Source organism: Pavona decussata, unplaced genomic scaffold (genome assembly GCF_977016875.1).
Source record: "Pavona decussata unplaced genomic scaffold, jaPavDecu1.1 SCAFFOLD_215, whole genome shotgun sequence".
NCBI classification, from domain to species: Eukaryota; Metazoa; Cnidaria; class Anthozoa; order Scleractinia; family Agariciidae; genus Pavona; species Pavona decussata.
In genome coordinates, this window is record NW_028145620.1 from 1,904,591 (window position 1) to 1,922,520 (window position 17,930).

At 39.1% G+C, this 17,930-nt stretch overlaps 1 protein-coding gene across 1 annotated transcript; it reads right to left on the bottom strand.

The window, feature by feature from the left end:
- Positions 1-744: 744 nt before the first annotated feature.
- On the bottom strand, positions 745-12,623 carry LOC146459957 (potassium/sodium hyperpolarization-activated cyclic nucleotide-gated channel 2-like). Its single transcript, XM_085088739.1, has 8 exons — positions 11,621-12,623; positions 8,969-9,193; positions 7,000-7,201; positions 6,125-6,274; positions 4,208-4,426; positions 3,821-3,967; positions 2,430-2,670; positions 745-2,006 (listed from the first exon to the last, which is right to left on the bottom strand). Exons 1-8 carry the CDS (start codon positions 12,430-12,432, stop codon positions 1,651-1,653), a joined length of 2,352 nt encoding a protein of 783 aa, XP_084944865.1. The 5' UTR covers positions 12,433-12,623; the 3' UTR covers positions 745-1,650.
- Positions 12,624-17,930: the final 5,307 nt, after the last annotated feature.

Consider the following 17,930-nt stretch of genomic DNA (forward strand, 5'->3'; position numbering starts at 1 on the left):
ATGTATTATTCCTTTATTAGACGAACAAATGCAAATTTCATTATACAATCATTCTAACGTTCAAGTAAAGACAATGTAAGCATTTTGGTAGTGTTGTGTGACTCGCGTGCGTGACTTAGCGAAGAGTAAGTCCTGTCACGTAGTTCACTTATACAATAATAGAGGCCATCATAGACCCATTTGTTGTACCCAATTCAAATCCTTTGGGCATAAAATGTTTTGTTCTAAGTATTTCCATATAATATAAATGTGACTGCTACATTATAATGCAAATGCAATAAACAAAGAATCTTAACCCCGGGGATCTGAATTGGGTACAACATTGAGTTAGCCGAATAGGTCTATTAAGCCGCTGATTGTTATTTTCATGGCTTAGGACAAACAAAAGCCTTTGAAATGGTTCTATTTCATTAAAGTTTTTGGTGTGTAACCATTTTGCGGCATTTTCTGTCTGTTGCTATGTCATTATTACCAAATTAGCGCGTTCTAATGAAAAAAACAACTGACGTGGGTACCCTGTGGTGGCCAATTTTTTAAGCAATTAGATAGAAATGGTTTTATTTCATTAAAGTATCTGGTGTGTAACAATTTTGTGGCATTTTCTGTTTTTTTCTGTGTCATAATTACCGAATTTGCGTGTTATGATGAAAAAACTTGAAGCGGGTACCCTGTGGTGGACGAAGTGTTTGCAGCCGCACTGTGGAATAATTTAGTGAGTGCCCAAAGATTTTTTTGCAGATAATGTTAGTATAAAGTCGCACCTTTTAGACCGTATGCTCCTGTTTTTGAAGCATGCTCCGCCACTGGAGATATTTTGGCCTAAACTTTGGGTATTTTAACAGTTTTCACAATTGGGTGAGAGGGGGGTCTTGGCTGAGACGACTTGTGTGAGAGGAACTAGTCGTAAAAGAACGAAACGTAGACAATAGATTGTCTTTGGCTAGGACAACATTCACTGAAAATTTGAAAAGATTTGGTTGAATTCTTGTAGGAGTAGAGCCTTCTACTTTTGACCATTTTTTAGGTGATTTTTTGTCATTTTTGTTAAAAAAAGACAAGGGGGTGGTCAACTCCCCCCGGTTTTGACCAAATTTCCTTAAACTTAGACAGAAGTAGTTTTGGATCAACCCCTTCAAACTGGCCAAGTTTCACCGAAATCGGTGAGATAGCTTGTGCCGCTCCTGCCTGGTCCTATCGTGGATGCCCTCTTAATCCGCTTAATGACAATCACTTCATTAGGCTATACCTCATTCCCAAGGTAACTAGGCAGACTTGGGAACAAGTTTGGGCTATCGAATGGTTACATTATTATAACTCCATATAAACGTTTATTGTTAAAATCATCAAGAACTTTTATTTACATAAAACGTAATTTGCAGTGCATAAAATATAAAGATAAAATATAAAATCTTATTTCTCTTAAAGCAGCGGTTATCGATGATGTACGGATAACACATTGGTCTCCCTCTCCCAAATTTGCGCCCCATTTTAATTTAAATTACCTTGAACAGTTCTTATAGCAGAACCATGTCTTTTTTTCTAGCTACGAACATGCCATAAACTCAACCTAGAAATTATTGCGCACAATTCCTATACTAGATAACCGATGGAGTAGAACAACTAAATTTCGCCAACAGCAATCGCTTTTTTCTAAGTGATGGAATTGTCGCTGATTGGGTCTGCAGCTAACGGGACATCCCTGGTAATTACAATCTCGGGGTTATTTTCCGGCGGCTGCAGCAGATTCGAGCAGCTACCGCAGATGCTACCGTTCCGTGAACTTTGCAGCTTTGTAAGCAAACACTCTCTTGATGGACATGCTGAAAAGTCTACTGATTTTCCCATTTTACTTAGTCGCTTAGTCGCTACTGACTCCATCACTTGTCGCATCTCGGGATACTCGTCCACAACTTCCCTGAAATCTTCCGCATGTAGAATGTAGATGTCGCAAACACCCTTTGCCATGACGGTCGCAGTGCGTCTGGCGTTGGTCAACAAACAAATTTCTAAGGAAAAAATCAACAGCATATGTTATAATAAAGCAGTCCCGATAGAGTATCTTCCATGATTCACGATTCTCAGTGGGAACACTAGTCTTTCATATACTGTAATCGATCAACGAGAGCTAAAAGTGCCTAAATGTGGGCGATAAAACCCGTTTGAAAACTGAGCTAAAAGACTTGTTTCCGATAATGGAAACCTAAAAACAATGGAAAGTTCGTTCGCTGGTTTTGAAATGATTTGATCAGTGAGAATCAGTTTTCAATGGCCAGAATTTAATGTCTGTTATTCCTAGCTATTCCTTTTGCGGATGCCCATTACTTGAAAATCTTTAAATTGCCTTTTTGGGGAAACGTTTTGCCCCCAATTTCTCTCCTCTTCGTAAACAAACGTTCCACGAAAAAAAAAAAAACTTAATATGAGCTCACCTCCAAAATATGAGCCATCTGTCAAATCATCAGCGCTCTCTCCCCCACAGCTCACGCTCACCACGCCAGATTTAAGGAAGTACATTTCCGTGCCCAGTTCTCCTTCGCGGATGATGACGTCACCTTCCAGATAAACTTCAAATTCGAGTTTTGTTATTATCGCCGTTACAAACTCTGGTTCTGCGTCATGGAAAAATGGCACGGCGCGCACGAGATCCCGGCAGTTGTAATTGACAATTGTCTAACAAAGAAATAGATAATAGATGTATTTTTTCAGTCAGTGACACAGGATACTCGGAAAAAGAAAATTCGAGTTCTGAACTAGCTCCCACGAGTCTCCTGTTAGTCTCCTGGTAGAGCATCCGAACTAGTAATCGGAAGGTCATAGGTTCGACTCCTGCTGGAAGAACTCGGATTTCCTTTTTCAGAGTATGACGGTGTCCCTGACTAAAATAATACATCTATCATTTACTCCCCATGCTTAAAACATAAAATAACATTTCTTTCTTTCTCTGGTTAAATGCACATGATGGTCAATAGAAATGTTTCTATCTACCAATTTAAACAATCGAAATTTGTTTAATTTTTCGCTAAAAAAAAAATAACCCCACTGAGCTGCAGAGAGAAAAGCCGCAAGCTTGATCCCTTACTATGCTCGTTTAGCCCAACCGACTGACAGACTACAGGGGCACCCAATGGGAGTTTTCTCTCAGATCCTTTGAAACGCTATTTTAGGCTATCTGGAGTGCCTTTAAAGCTCTGTAAATTCATTTAAAGCTGCGCTATAATATTTTTATCTGTTCGGTCATTCTAGGGGGCTTGAGTCTTTTCGAAATTACTAGAGCATTTTTGTCCATTTCCCAAAAAACTTAGGTCTTATTTCCTTTCCGAAAATCTTAGCTGACCTTTTTTCGGCACCCGAAGCGACATTTTTATCAATCCGAAAACAACAGGCCTTAAATTTCCCGTATCACGAAAGTTCGAGGCGAAAATTATTTTTAGAAAATTGTAGGGGATTAAGGGCCTACCGAACAGATAATTTCCCGAAACGATCCGTTGGGTGCCCCTGAGACTATAAGCAAACTTGTACATGTTGCATTGTGGTCTGATAGCCGGTCAATTTTCAATAGACGGTCTTTGGAGTGCACGCAAGGAAAACTGCCGAACTCAAAAACCAACTGAAGAATAAACCGCTTTCGCCGAATTCCGCGAATTTCATTGTCACGGGGAAGATACTGCTGAGGGTAACTGTGCTCTGAATTAACACCCATCCGGGGAGGGGGAAGGGGGAAGCAATACTCCTAGTTGCTTCATATTACAGTGGGGTACACGGGGTTTGGATGCGACTTTATCTGTAAAAGATTTTCCTGTATATTAGTTGACGTGCCTACCTTTCGCAATGGTCGAGATACTTCACTGAGTATTCTCTCCTCGTCAAAAAGTTTTCCTTGGAAGCGGTGCTCGTAATATTTAGTAATTTTGTCTCGAAGAGAGACAGGCAGCCGCCTATGGGACATGTACTCCTCGATTTGTTGCAGCTAAAGAGAGAGAAAAAGACAACGATAAATATTCTTTCTTTTCAGTAATTGGCAGATTAAACCTAGGAGAAAACATCCTATATTGAAGAATTAGGCAAATATACATCAAACAAATGGAAAAAGGCAGATCAGTTCTGTACAATCCGCTGCATACAGCCTCTATGTAAAATCTTCACGTTATTTCTCCCTTAGAATTAGTCCATCTTGGTACTTATCAAGGAACACAGCAGTTTCTCTTACCTTTTCCTTATAGTTACGCCCAGGGGAATCCATCGTCTGTATAACGTTGATGGAATAAGCGATAAATAGTGCATAAAATGTCGCGCCAGTCATCATACTGGATATGGTGACACATGTCTCTGGGATGTTCTGGGGCGGGTGCCGTCCGTAACCAATACATAACATATGCGATAAGGCCTTGAAAAGCGCCCATATATACTGCTCAGTCCACGGCTTATACTGCAGAAAATAAGATGACAGTTAGCTAAGGTAAGGCGAAATCGAGTCGAATTTTCTTAAGGAAAACTTCTGGAATTTGAATTCGATAAAGCACTAAATTTACAAAGAAACATTTCAGTCAAACGAGAATTCCGGTTTCTTCAGAATTTTATCGATGATCCTGGAGGGGCACAGTTGCTTCTGAAACAAACTGAGTGGTGATGATAATAAGGCTAAAGAATGTTGTACCCAAAAATCCCCACGTGCTAAAACCGGCCAAAACTAATTGAACACGATATAGCACGAATTTGAACCGAAAACTTCCACCAAATCCGAAGAAGACCGTGCTCTTTTTTCAAGATAACTATTTAAATGGTACCCATTTAAATTTTATCATCTTCGCCCAGAACAGCTCTTGCAAAATTTCAAATCAATCGATAAAAAAAGTTTAAAAGCCAAATTTGTCACCTCCCAGTCATTTTTAAACCCAGTACTTCTGTTGTGTTTGTTAGTAGTATATAAGTTGATTCCTAAAATGAAGGGACAGGCTAGGGATCCTGAATACCAAGTCGTAGCCACTGACAAGGGCGACGTAAACGAGAACGCCACACAAACAGGTGTATTGAGCAAAACAATGGTTCTGCACGTGTGTTATAGATTTTGGTACATATTTTTGCCGTTATCTGACAAAAAAATTCAGAACATGACCAAATTCATGGCGAATGTGAGCATATGACATTGAATTCTTTCCTTTCCTTTTTATCCTGATCATGCAGTTACTACTAGGTCAGTTAGAGGACAGTTTGGTTTCTGTACTAGATGAACCAGTTGGAATAATCGTGAAGTAATAAAGTGACTTTTTTCATATATCTAACCACAATGTAGATGATTAGCACTGAATTTAACTTGTGCTTCTTGAACTCGAGCTGAATGGAGTTTCCAATGATAACACGGAAGTTTGTAGCATCTTAAATAAACAAACTTTTCGGGCTTAGCTTATCAGCCAGGGCCCAGTTGCTCGAAGCATGGTTAGCGCTAACCCGGGTTAAATACCATGACAACCTATAAGCTTTAACACCTCTTAACCAATGGTTAGCGCTAACCATGCTTCGAGCAACTCAGCCCTCAGACGTTTTGTCATTGAGTGTTACGAATCTGTATGTTTTTAGAACGGTTTTCAATGGCGTGTCGAAAGTAAATCACTTTTTTAAATTGCTTCAGTTCTGACTTTTGATAAGCCAGTGATTGGCACAAAATTGTGCGCCCTTTACTGACCTAACCGATTAGAAGTAAAACCAGAACTAATTAGTGCCGAATGCAGGGCCGAATGATTCGACCGCAGTTGGTACTTATTAAAGGTATTTCCTTCGAATTCTAATTGGCTCAAGGCTTATAATGCCCCATTCACACCGAGGCTTAAACACGCCGTGTTTAAAAGCTGTTTAGTTAAACACAGTTTAAAATTGTACTTCATAAAAGGTGCTTTCGGATTCTTGTCGACTACAGATTTAACGCAAATGAAGTTTTCTTGAATCCTATGTCAAAGCCAATGGTTCAGTTTTCTGTTACCAGTTTTCATTTCTTCAGACTTGGTTTAATTAAACATGTTTTGTTGGTGTGAATGCAGCTTTAGTTGGCGCCTCTTGTGGTTGGCCGAGCCTTGGTTTTGGGTTTACAACACTCAAATGAAAATTTTTATACAGAGTGCTTCAGACTAACCCGCAAACCGTGGACCATAACCCATGAATCATCTGGAAAGTCGTCGAGAACTGGGACAAGATACTGCATACAACCATTCCAGTGTGCCACCAGCATCATCAAACTGATTAAGTTTACAAACCGGATTACTGAGCGAGTTATGTTTAAAATCTGTGTGAGAAAATAGGTAAAATAAGTAAATAAGTAGGATCAGTAGGAGATAGTGTACGCTCTATTGTCCCCAGAGTCTGAGACAAGTTTGGACCGTGATACTTGCTGCTGATCACAAGCCAGTCAAAGACGGAAAAGAATACTAACACAACCAAACATTGCGCTGCGCATTGGCTCAATTATAGTTTGAAATGACATTCTTTTCATCTGAAGCAGACAGAAATTGGAAGGTGGCAATGTATAATTAAGTCCAATGAAATGTAAGTCAAGGGAATAAAAAAAACATCTTAATTTATATTAATATGGGGAAAATTTTCTGCTTCCCAGTTTCCCGCTCAAAAGATGAAAGATCATCGCGGTTTATACGTGCACGATGTAAGCAGTTTCGAGAAGAAAGCGTGAAACAATTCTGGTTTGAATGGGATTCGGCAACCTATGACCTCTACAACCAATGCAGTGCTCACTGTACCAGTATCGCAGAGGTCATACACGGATTCGAATCCAAATCCTAACAAAGGAAAACAAAGAATAAAGTCGTCCACTCGGAATGCCTATATTCTTTGAGTTCATGCTTACGTGATCGCGTCTAATTTCAAAACGCCTATAGCTGCGCGTACACACGAAAGAAAGCTCCTGTTTTCTACACACGCACAACCGCACACACACACACTGCACAACACGAACATGATGTACGATAATCCTGAGTATAACACTGGCACACCTACCTCTTCATACTGATGAACATAGCGCACCAGTCGCGAGATTCTCAATAGTCGCAGTAAACTTAGGAGCTTTGCTAAGCGCAGAATTCGGAGTGCTCGCGAAGCGCCGAGCAAACGGCCGGAGCCCGAGCTGTTAGCCGAAGATACCACGTAATCAAACGGGAAGGAGGAAATGAGATCGATCACAAACCACGTCCTTGCATATCTGTGAAAAAGACAAATACACGGCAGTCATCGCATCTACCAGTGCCCCGTTGTTAAAATAAGCCAAATTAAAATAATCAATTTTTATTTATTTGTTAATTTGGAACCTTCTATTTTTTTTTGTACCACACATTTCCTATTTAACTAATTTCATCATAGTTAATTGAGGGACTGGTTATGAAACTTTGCCATGAAAACAATGGTGCTGCAGTTTAAGTTGGAAGGGCCGCCACCGTGCACATTCCTTTGTTTTAACTGTTCACACCACAGTTGAATATCTTAGCAGGAACGTTTCTATTGGTCAGTTGCTCCAACACATTTCAAAATCTATTGTAGTTTGTGCACGGTCAAGGCCAAAAACGCTAACAAAAACATATAACAAAGGAGTTTGTCAAGCTTCATAACCATTGTCTTTTATTAACTATGATTTCATACTATAGCCTTATTAGTGTAACTTACTTTCACGTTCGTGGGAGAAGCCCATGTGTGATACTGCGATTTCTGGTGTTCGACATAAAAAGAGGCTACAAAACGATCAAGACTTCTTTGTTGAACTGGCTTTAAAACAATATAATCACCGTCCACCTCACTCCTTTTGCATTGGATTTTCCCGAAGCCATGACTGTCAAAAGCTCTGCCTTGTACATACATGCGCAGAGGTTTAGAAAACGTTTTTACGAAATATTAGTAACCAAACCTAGGCCTTATGCGCCATTTGGCAAGAAGAAAAGGGACAAGTGATTTCAAACGTAATTGTTTTTCCCATAGGTTTACTGGTGTGCACTGTAGCAACCTCGGTTGCATGAACGCTTTGAATAGTTACTCATTAACACATATACACACGTTTGTAACGAAATTGCATTGTTGCATTGCATTGCATCGTTCCGCAGATTCTTTAAAATTCTCCATCTCTTGATATTTGCGACAGTCGGCCGATGAGCTTGTACGTGAAACGTGCAAAAAGTAAAATGTGTGTTGCGGACACAACTGAGCTAACCGATAGCATCTTTCATGAATTTTCTATTCTTTGACTCCATTGCGGTGGCTTATTCATGCATGCTAGACGAAACAAAATTTGGAGGCAGAAATGTGAACTGATGAGTACCACAAGTCGATAAGATAAAAAGCGCTGCACGAAGACAACCAAGAGCGGTGAACGAATTATCAAAATAGATAACTTAAGAGCCAGAGTCAAGAAGCTCATGACTATAAAAAAGTGCATTTTAATAACCACAACTGGCAAATTTTCTTTGACCGCAGTAAACTTTTAAAATTTGCTCACGGACAACAGTACAACGTACAACAACTAAATTATTAAAATAGCTTTCCACAAGCTCAACAAAGGTCAATTGCCCATGATTATGTCAGACTGACAAAAGACTCTTTTAAAACTTTCCCTTTGTGATTGCCCAATTGAAACCCAAACGGAAACTCAGGAACGTGCTACTCCATAACCTTCATTTGAATAGTTATTATGATCAAAGATTTATAAGTTGGAAAACCTATAGTCATTTTAAAGGTAATCGACTGGAGGCTTGTCTCAAGGAATTTTACCTTACATTTATTCATTTGATTTGTATTTGATTTACCAACTCAAAATGAAAATGTTGCCTTCATAGCTGCACTGCATGAACTCGTTTCAGTTTGCATGAAACATTAGGCGGTTTCAAAACCTACCACAGAAATATGCTACCACAGTCACAATTCACATAAAGTTTTGGTATCATTTTTGGAAATAAAATTTTAATTAAACCGATGTAAGACTTACCTTACGGCAATTTTCTTCGGGTCCAGAATGAATTTGTTTGGAGTACCAGGAACGAGCACACCCGTTTTAAAGTTCAGGACTATATCCAGAAGGAATACTCCATCGGACACACTGTTGAAAGCCACCCACGAAGGGCTCATGTCGTCATTGAAGAAAGCAATGGCTACCGGCAGGACGAACATGTTCACAGTTAACAAAGACAGAATCATCAAGTCCCAGTAAAGCCTGAAAAATGAGGAGGTTAAGGCCAGTCAAAATAGAACTGAAAGCTAATAAACTGTTTATGGCAGGTTCCGACACGAGAAACTGATTCGTCTTCTGGATCATCGATGTTTCCTAAGTCAAAGTCTATAGGAACATTTCGAGAGTGGACATGGGACCGTTCCCTGAAAGTTTTGAAACAGGTTGAAAAGAATCCCTAGAATAGATTAATAGAAAAATAAACATTTGGGCGGAATGTCTAGTGCAACTGCGAAACTTTGAAGTGGATCTTTTAGAGCGAGTGATATCAAGTCAGCAGAGGCCTATCCCTGACCTATCGTCCATCATCAGATTTAGTCCCCTTCTCGACATACTTCGTCGAATCTCTTTGGCTTGTGAGGGGAGGCACAATATGCCGTGTTGACTTTAAACATTCATACTTTCTTTATATATATATGTATTTGAGTTTAACACGAAATTTTGAGCACTTTCCTCAACTTCATCTTGCAAATTTTGGAAGGACACGTTATTTTGCACGTTACTTGATGTCCACGGCATTAACATTTTGATAGCGACTTTTACCCTTTCCTGGGACATTTTGATCATTTTTGAAACAATTTTGACTGCTTTCTGTGACTTTAGAGAAATCCAAAATGGAGGCTTCGTAACACTGATGACGTAATTTCCATTGGAGACTTCATTGTTCCATTTGGCAAAACGGAAATAAATCGATGGCTTACAAAAGGTCATATCTCATTAGTTTAAAAGTCACCCAAATAAGGTCCTTTTTGATGGAAATCCTTTTCTTTGTTGCCAAATCAAGTTTCCCAAAACCCAGGGGCCATATTTGCAATAAAACAGTTTTAATTCCAGTTAATCCCGGCGAACGTATGAACAGGTGCACCCCACTTGGTTGGCTACACGTATGAATCAATTTCGTGGAATAATTCTTGTCACCGGACTTTTGCTGTTTCTAAAGTCAAAGCTGTGAGAAATCGTAGCTAAGTATTCTATATTCAACACGAAATGCTTCTTGAACCACAGAAGAATTCTCCAAGGGGGCGCAACCGTCGCGACGCACCATTTTCATTTTTAGCACAAACGTTTTCGAGTTGAATCAACTTCCATCCTTGCTTGTGTAGCAAGTAGGATGTTACACCTGTCGTAGCTTCAGTAAACATCTAATTAAAGTACTTTTGCACTGAACTTGGTCATTAGTCAGTTTTAAGTTCAGAAGATGCTAAACTATTTTGGTTTTCAAAATGACACTAAGAATAGCTAAATGCGTATTCTCCCTTAAATATATTTCCGCGTGGGACGTCCATTCAGCGGAATAACAACGAGGAGCGATTAAAGTGACAGCCAAGGACACCATTTCTTCGACATTTTTGAGGTTTAAAATAACTTATGTGACAACACTCGTTGATCAACCCTGGGTTTGAGGTGAGAAAATTATATATGAGAAACTGAGTCTTAAATTCGCCTGCCTTACAATCGGCATGACAAAAAGAGAATGTGCTGCTACCTCCTCCAATTAACAGCAAGATGAAAGGAAATAAAAACAACGCTCGTTTACGACAAAGTCGGCGCTTAGCGGGAAGATTAACCAACAAACACAAATGTGTTTCACAGCTCTTTCCGGACATTATTTCCAATTTAAATTTGCATACGTTCAAGTTCTCAACAGCCACTCAAGTACGCCGTATAAGTAGAATCGTTTGTTAAACAAAATCAACCTTGGCTTTCATATTCAGGTGGAATTGGTAAAAATTGAAGTTATCATATCTTAAGCCTCTTCCTGGTCAGTTATTTGTTTATCCATCCGGTTATTCATTGACGCGTTTCAGTCTTCAAATAAAATTTGTAGACCAGTTATGTCGACCAATTGACAACAGCATCAATGGAAAAATTAAAACACCTCTACTGATGAAGTCGCTAGACAAATATAGAAATGCTTTTTTTCCAAACGTATTTTCAGTTATTTTTGTCAATTTGCACGCGTTTCAACGATTCAATTGATAATTCCGCGTACATGACACGCTGATGGAGTTCATTAATATTTAAATTGAAGTGCGGAAATTACATCTGATGAAATCCAACCGCAGCGAATCACACACGGGACGAAATTCACCTTAACGAAGTTTAACCTATCTTCTATATTTAGTGAGGTTTTTGTGTCGCGGGAAGAAAAATACTTTCTTATGTTTAAATCATCTCTGAGAGAGTATTTCAATCCCTAAAATGAACACGCGCGTGAGCTGTGAGTGAACTTGGGCTTACATAATTCAATTTTAAACAAGTGAAATTTTAAAAACAGGACCGCTACTTGCTACACCAGACACTTTCAGACAACCTTTTGAACTTAACGAAACAAAATAATAAAAAGATATATAAATTCGTGCAGAGTATTTTCTCCCCTCTTGTTACAAGTAAACAATTGTAATCTCAAACCTGAAGGCACTAGTCGGGTGTATAATCCATCCACTAGCTTTCTTGTAGCGTAAAACTTCTTCAGCCATGGCTTTCCGGCTTCCAAAAACTTTCATATTCATTTTGTTGTCCATGGGCTGAAGCCAACTTTTCAAGCGAACGTTAAAAGACGACGGTGATTTCGCTTTGGGTTGCCGTGGCTCCAGAGTATTCGAGTCTTCTTCCTCAATTGTAATGACAACGTCGCCATTAGATCTATTAAAATGTGCCGGTGTTGTCCAAGCTCGAGATCTCCTTTTTTCGATAAACGCAAGCATTCTTCGTCCAATTTTCGAAGTGTTGCTGTTTTTTCGTTCTGAATTAGGTTCCTGTGGTTTCTCTGTTGTAATTTCTGCTTCATCATCCACTGTATGGCCATTTAAAAGTGGCCTGTTGCAACTTAAGTCGAACTCTCGAGACGCTTCCTTGTCTGCTGCAGTTTCGGCATAATTTGACGAATCTTTTTCGTTAAGGCATATTTCTTCAAGATTTTGATTTTGATGATTGTCGTTCTGAGCGCTACCTTCGTTTAGAGCCTGAAGTCCTTGCAAACTCAAATGCGACGACAAAATCGAATTTTCCGTTCCATTAGAACATTGGCTATTTCTGTTTGCATCGCCGCAAGTATCCTCAGATTCGTTTTCGGGTTCGTAAAACTGTTCAAGGTCTTCCTTGTTCCTTATCGGCGATGTAATATCCTCACATACCAAATGACCAGGCTGAAATTCATCGATCGTATCACAGGATTTCTCTTGCTGTGTATTATCCGCGACTTTTTGGTGATCTTCATTCATTTCTTGATGTTTTGTATTCGCGCGAGAAACGCGAAGATCATGGTTGTCTTTTGGCCGTGTGCATCGAAATCTTAATTATTCTGAATGGTTCCTCGTGTTTGTCTATTTCGTTGTTTCCTGTTCAAGTTCATTTTACGCCGTGATGCCCGCTTAAATCAAAATCTGAACACTTTCGGCTCCTGAATTTTACATGACGTGTGAATAATGATTGTGACATCATTTAATTGCGAACAAGGTTGCGTTCTTAATGGCAAATTTAAAATCACGCGCTCGATGCAGTCGTAGCTATCGAAGAAATAGAAAAGTATCAACCACACATTATTGAAAGATGATTTTTGTAACCATTATCAGCCTTCCTGCTGAGTAATGCATGAAATCACAATGAAATCTACCGCGAAATTGAGCGAAAGGTATTTTTCAGACCTTGAACGTCCTTTCTGATCTTAGCTAAAACAATACCTTTTAAGCTATTTTTGTAAAAAAAGCAATCTTTTCTCTAGGATGTGCCGCTTTTAGTCACAACCAAGAACTCTATTTAGCATATGGTTCTTTTTACTGTTTGTTCTTAGATCGATGGACGGAATTAATCTCTAAAAGTCGTTGCTTTAAAGCCAGAAAGTATTGTTATGGCAAAACAAATCAAGATGATAAACTGCCAATCACGTCTCTTATTCGAAATCCTTCAAAATGTGAGATCAATGATCTGCAAATTAAGCTTCAAACATTATTTACATCTCAAAGAACTGCATCATCCTCCTGAATATTAGATTATTTGTTTTTCCGTTCGATTTGGCCGCTAAATTCGTCATCCTTAAATTTGTTGTTATTCGATGATGAATGTTGACTTATCTAACAAAACAATATTATGTATTTTCGATATACATATGTCACCGAACTCCCGCAAAATGGTTTCAAGATGGAATTATTATGAGCGATTTCCTTTTCGGTAAAATGATAATTTGCAGTGGCGTCTGGATTCTAAGGCCCTTTAAAACTCAGCGTAATGAATTTCTTTTCGACAAAAATTTTTGTTTCTTTCAAAATCACGCCCAAACACTTAAATTTGAAGATATATTTATGAATTCAAAATATATCGAAAGGATTTATACAAATGAATTAAACATCGGACGTTTTTGCTGTGAAAGCGAACCGAGTTCATTGGTCGCGAAAAATTGAAGTGGCTCCGCCAACAAAACAGGCAAATTTAATTTACATTTAGTTGTGGAAATATACTCATTTGTTCTGTGTAAATTGCACACGCTGTTAATCTTTTTTTTTTTTTTTTTATCAAAAGAATGGTTTTTATACATTCAAAACGTAAAGGTGTCTGTTTTGCGCATTCACTTTGAATTAATTCTTGAGTAGTAAATTCGATTTTTTTAAAAAACAACAGCTTTAGCTTTGCTTTTTAGAAAGGGCTTTCTGCAGTATCAACATGACTGCGGTCGGACAGATTAACTCAGAAAAAATTGGAATTTATTTCTTCGCGTCTTCGACCCACAAACTTGTCCGCGTACTGAGCATGCGTAGGAAAATGTATACCGTATCAGACAAGTATCAGACCGGCACATGTGCTGACATTAATTGAACTGTTGTACTGTTATGCACTCGAAAATTTGCATTTTGTCTCAGTTTCCGGCCTGATTTAGGCTTCAGAAATGACATGTTCCAATACGATTCAGACTTCCCTGTTTTAAAAATAAAAATAAAAAAAAAAAACTGAAAAATTTAAAGTTTAGCTTAATTCTTTTCCCAATTAACATTTTCTGCTTTTCCGTGGTGTTTACAATCTCGTACCCAGAGTCTTCAGGCTTTTTGGTCAGCGGGGCAACGCCAGGAAGACTCTGGGGACATCGAATTTTATTACCGCAGGATTTCTGCGGTAAAACAATGGAAACCCCCCAGAGTCTTCCCGGCGTTGCCCCGCTGACCAAAAAGCCTGAAGACTCTGGGTACGAGATGTTTAATGCTGTTTCTGCTTTCTTTTGTTTTGTCTCAACGACAGATATAGCATGAGAAGCAATGTTAGTAGAAAGAGGCTCCTTTCTGGAGAGGCGGGGGTGGTACCAGCGTTTGTTCCTGCAATCCCGTTAGGAGTCAGGCTCTGTGGCACTTGAAAATCTTGTAACAACACTCGAACGAGCGTAAAGTTCGTATGAAGCACGGCGTCAAAGCGAATTTCGCCGCTACTGAAAAAATTTTCATGAACGTTTTCCAACCTCTAAACTCAAAAAGCTTTAGTTTTTAGAAAGGATATGACGTTTCCACATTTATTCGCTCTCATTCATGCACAAAATGGTAGCTAGAGATCTGGGGTTGAGAATGGAAGAGCCTCTGGCTTGACTGCGCATACACTCATACACAAGAGAAGAGCTAGGGCAGAAAGTGCGCACTTGTTACGAAACTCGTACCCAGAATCATCCGGCTCGTCGCTCAGCGGTTGGTGAACCTCAACTGATCCAGTCACTAATGGCAACCACTTGGGATAAACACAGCAAGACAGGACCGAACTGAATAATACCCCAACAATCGTGAAGCCATGTCATTTTCGATCCGCTAGAACGGCGGTCTTATATCGCAAGAAATTAAATATAATAGATGAATTTTCAGTCAGTGACACAGGTCTACTTAGAAAAAGAAAACCGAGTACTCCCAACAGGAGTTGACCTCATAAACTTGCGATAACTAGTGTGGATGCTCTACCACTGAGCTTACATGTGCATTGAAAGAAATGTTATGTTTTAATGGTTAGAAAAAAAAATGATAGATGTATTTTTTCATTAAGTGAAACAGGCATACAGTAAGCCTGTCACTGAATGAAAAAAAAAAATGCATCTAACATTTATTCACCAGGGGTGAGTTGCATAAAATTTAACGTCGGGCGTTACTGCTAACGCCAGACCTTCATCCAAGTCACGTTCAGGGCCCAGTTGCTCGAAGCATGGTAAGCGCCGCTAACCCGGGTTAAATACCATGACAACCTATAGGTTTTAATACCTCTTAACCAATGGTTAGCGCTAACCATGCTTCGAGCAACCCAGCCCAGTATTTTAACGTCTGACGATAGCATTTACGCCCGCCGTTAAGTTTTATGCAACTCGTCCCAGGGCAAAGTTGTTCAAAGCCCGATTAAGCTAATCCTGGGTTAACGTGAACTTTGATTCGAGTATATTTACTAATCCATAAGGATTCGTCCAAAAGATTTTTGACCCAAAGTCTTGCCTTAGACTTTTCTTTACCATTACCGCCCAGGTTTAAAATCTCCAATCATATTAATACTTTCTTTCAAAGCAAAGTATGGCTGTTACATCCCTGCCAGTCGCAAGTATTATTCTGAGGCTGGGATTACATATCATACGTTACTGCTTTTACACTTTTACAGCCCCTCTTAACCCTGTCAGTCCCGATAGTGATGAGCATGTAATTTCTCCTTACTGGATGTTTGTCCCATGAACATAGTGTAATGGCCTTAGCTCCCACGAGTCTCCTGTAGCTCAGTGGTAGAGCATCCAAACTAGTAATCGGAAGGTCTTAGGTTCAACTTCTGTTGGGAGAACTTGGATTTTCTTTTTTCGAGTATGCTTGTGTCACTATTAAACCGGAAAAAAAATCCATCTATCATTTATTAGCATAAATCTACTAGCGTTCTATCACGAATGCCGTTCTCTGATTGGCTACACTACCCGCTATCTATTCTGTGATAGATAGTGAGTAGCGGTTGTTAACAAAATTCAGCCCGCTTCCTCGCGTTTTCGAAGTGTCTGTGAGGAGGATTTGGACAATTTACTTGTTAAGTTTTGAACTACTAGTAGATTTATACTGAAACAATTAGATTATTCGCTTGAGATTTCTATCGCGTGATAGCTGATGAGGGCGCACGCGATAGAAATCTCGAGCTCATAATCTAATTGTTAATTAGGACAGTAAAGAGAATTTGAATGTTTATACTGGGTCTTAAAAAAGACAAAAGGCACTTGTACCAAGTGAATATTCTTATTACTCCCAGGACGTTATAAAGAGAGAGGCAAAAAATCAGCATGATTTCTGTTAACGTTTATTCTAAATGCTTTCTACTCGAGGATTCCGCTAAGTTCGCGTAAACATGAAGAAACAGATAAACTATGCTTTACTACATAGCTGTATGAAGCACAAAAGTTGTTGCATACGTTGATAAATCGTGGTGATATTAAATAAGTTCTTTCGTTTTTATAAGATTAGTTGTTAACACCAGTGCTGTTACGTTTACTGCATGTTTGCATCTACGCACAAAAAAAGACGAGTTCTTACAGAGAGGTTTAAAGGGCTATGGCACCTTGTCTATCATTGCTTTAAACAGCTGAAAACACATGTTGAAATCAAAGGAGGTTCATACTGAAAATTAAGATATTTTATGAAACTGTAAACACGTATCCGGTTACGGGACGGCCAAGATGGAAATGGATTGTAACCAGAAACAAGTTCGACAAGTTTAGGTTCTGCCTTGGAAAACTCGCGGTAAACCGAGTTTTTCGTTCACAAAATCACAAACACAGTTTTCGGGTAGCTTCTTCACACAACTCTAACAACTGCTGAGCTGCATGCAATTTCTGGTCGCTCGTGTAGGTACATGGGCATGGAATAAAACAGCTAACACTAGCTTCCTCTTTCATAGTCACGGTGAAAACAAGAGCACTGGACAACTAATATGAAACAAAAACTAAATGAAAATGTACAATCAACATAGCCACAGTGGACAATAGGCATGCACGATTTACTCAATACTATGTATCTTCACCACAGCTATTACAACGCTGCAAGCCGCGACATTAGCTTCGATTAGTGCTAACGATGTTTTCCTCACGGCTGTTGTATACTTGTATGGTGAACTGTGCGAGGCGAAATTGCAAGCACAAACAAGGAACTTAAAAACTCCGCTTCCCACAATCAATTCTTGAATTGTGATTGGTCTGATGAAACAAAGACATCGGTATCAAAAACAAAACAAACAAAAACAAAAAAACTTTGCAAGGTCCAGCAATGTAGATATTATTTTCTTGTCGTTCTTGAGAAAAAAAATACTGAATTTAATAAGTCTTTAAACTGACCAAGACACCATAAACGTGGGCGCTAAAATGGAAACCGCTTGCGATTACACATTGTTTCCGTGTCTTTGCCAGTTATCGTAGCATGAAGTGAATGGAACCATTACCACTCCGCTTGGAAAGAAAGCTAGTCAATCGTAAAGTTAGCATAAGTTTGTTCATCAGTACCAACTACTCAATCGAGATGCAAAGTGGTGAAAAATCCCTTCATCCAAACCCTACAGAGTTTCAGTATCTGCAAGTCGGAGAGAGTGAATTTAAAACTGCACATGCAGTACGTGTAACGTTTGTAAGATACAAAGAAATGTGCACGAACAAACGTTCAAGGATCCTACTGGACAGGCCAAGTAAAATACTTCATTAAGACTAAACATATTAACTAATATACAACAAGCAGATACTGGCGCACTGCTCTGC

Excerpts from the sequence above, each read along its gene's own strand:
- LOC146459957 (XM_085088739.1), bottom strand. The coding sequence starts at position 12,432 with ATGAATGAAGATCACCAAAAAGTCGCGGATAATACACAGCAAGAGAAA. Across the intron at positions 7,202-8,968 it reads CCGAAGAAAATTGCCGTAAG|ATATGCAAGGACGTGGTTTG; the intron begins GTAAGTCTTACA and ends TCTTTTTCACAG. Across the intron at positions 3,968-4,207 it reads GGCGTAACTATAAGGAAAAG|CTGCAACAAATCGAGGAGTA; the intron begins GTAAGAGAAACT and ends CTCTCTCTTTAG.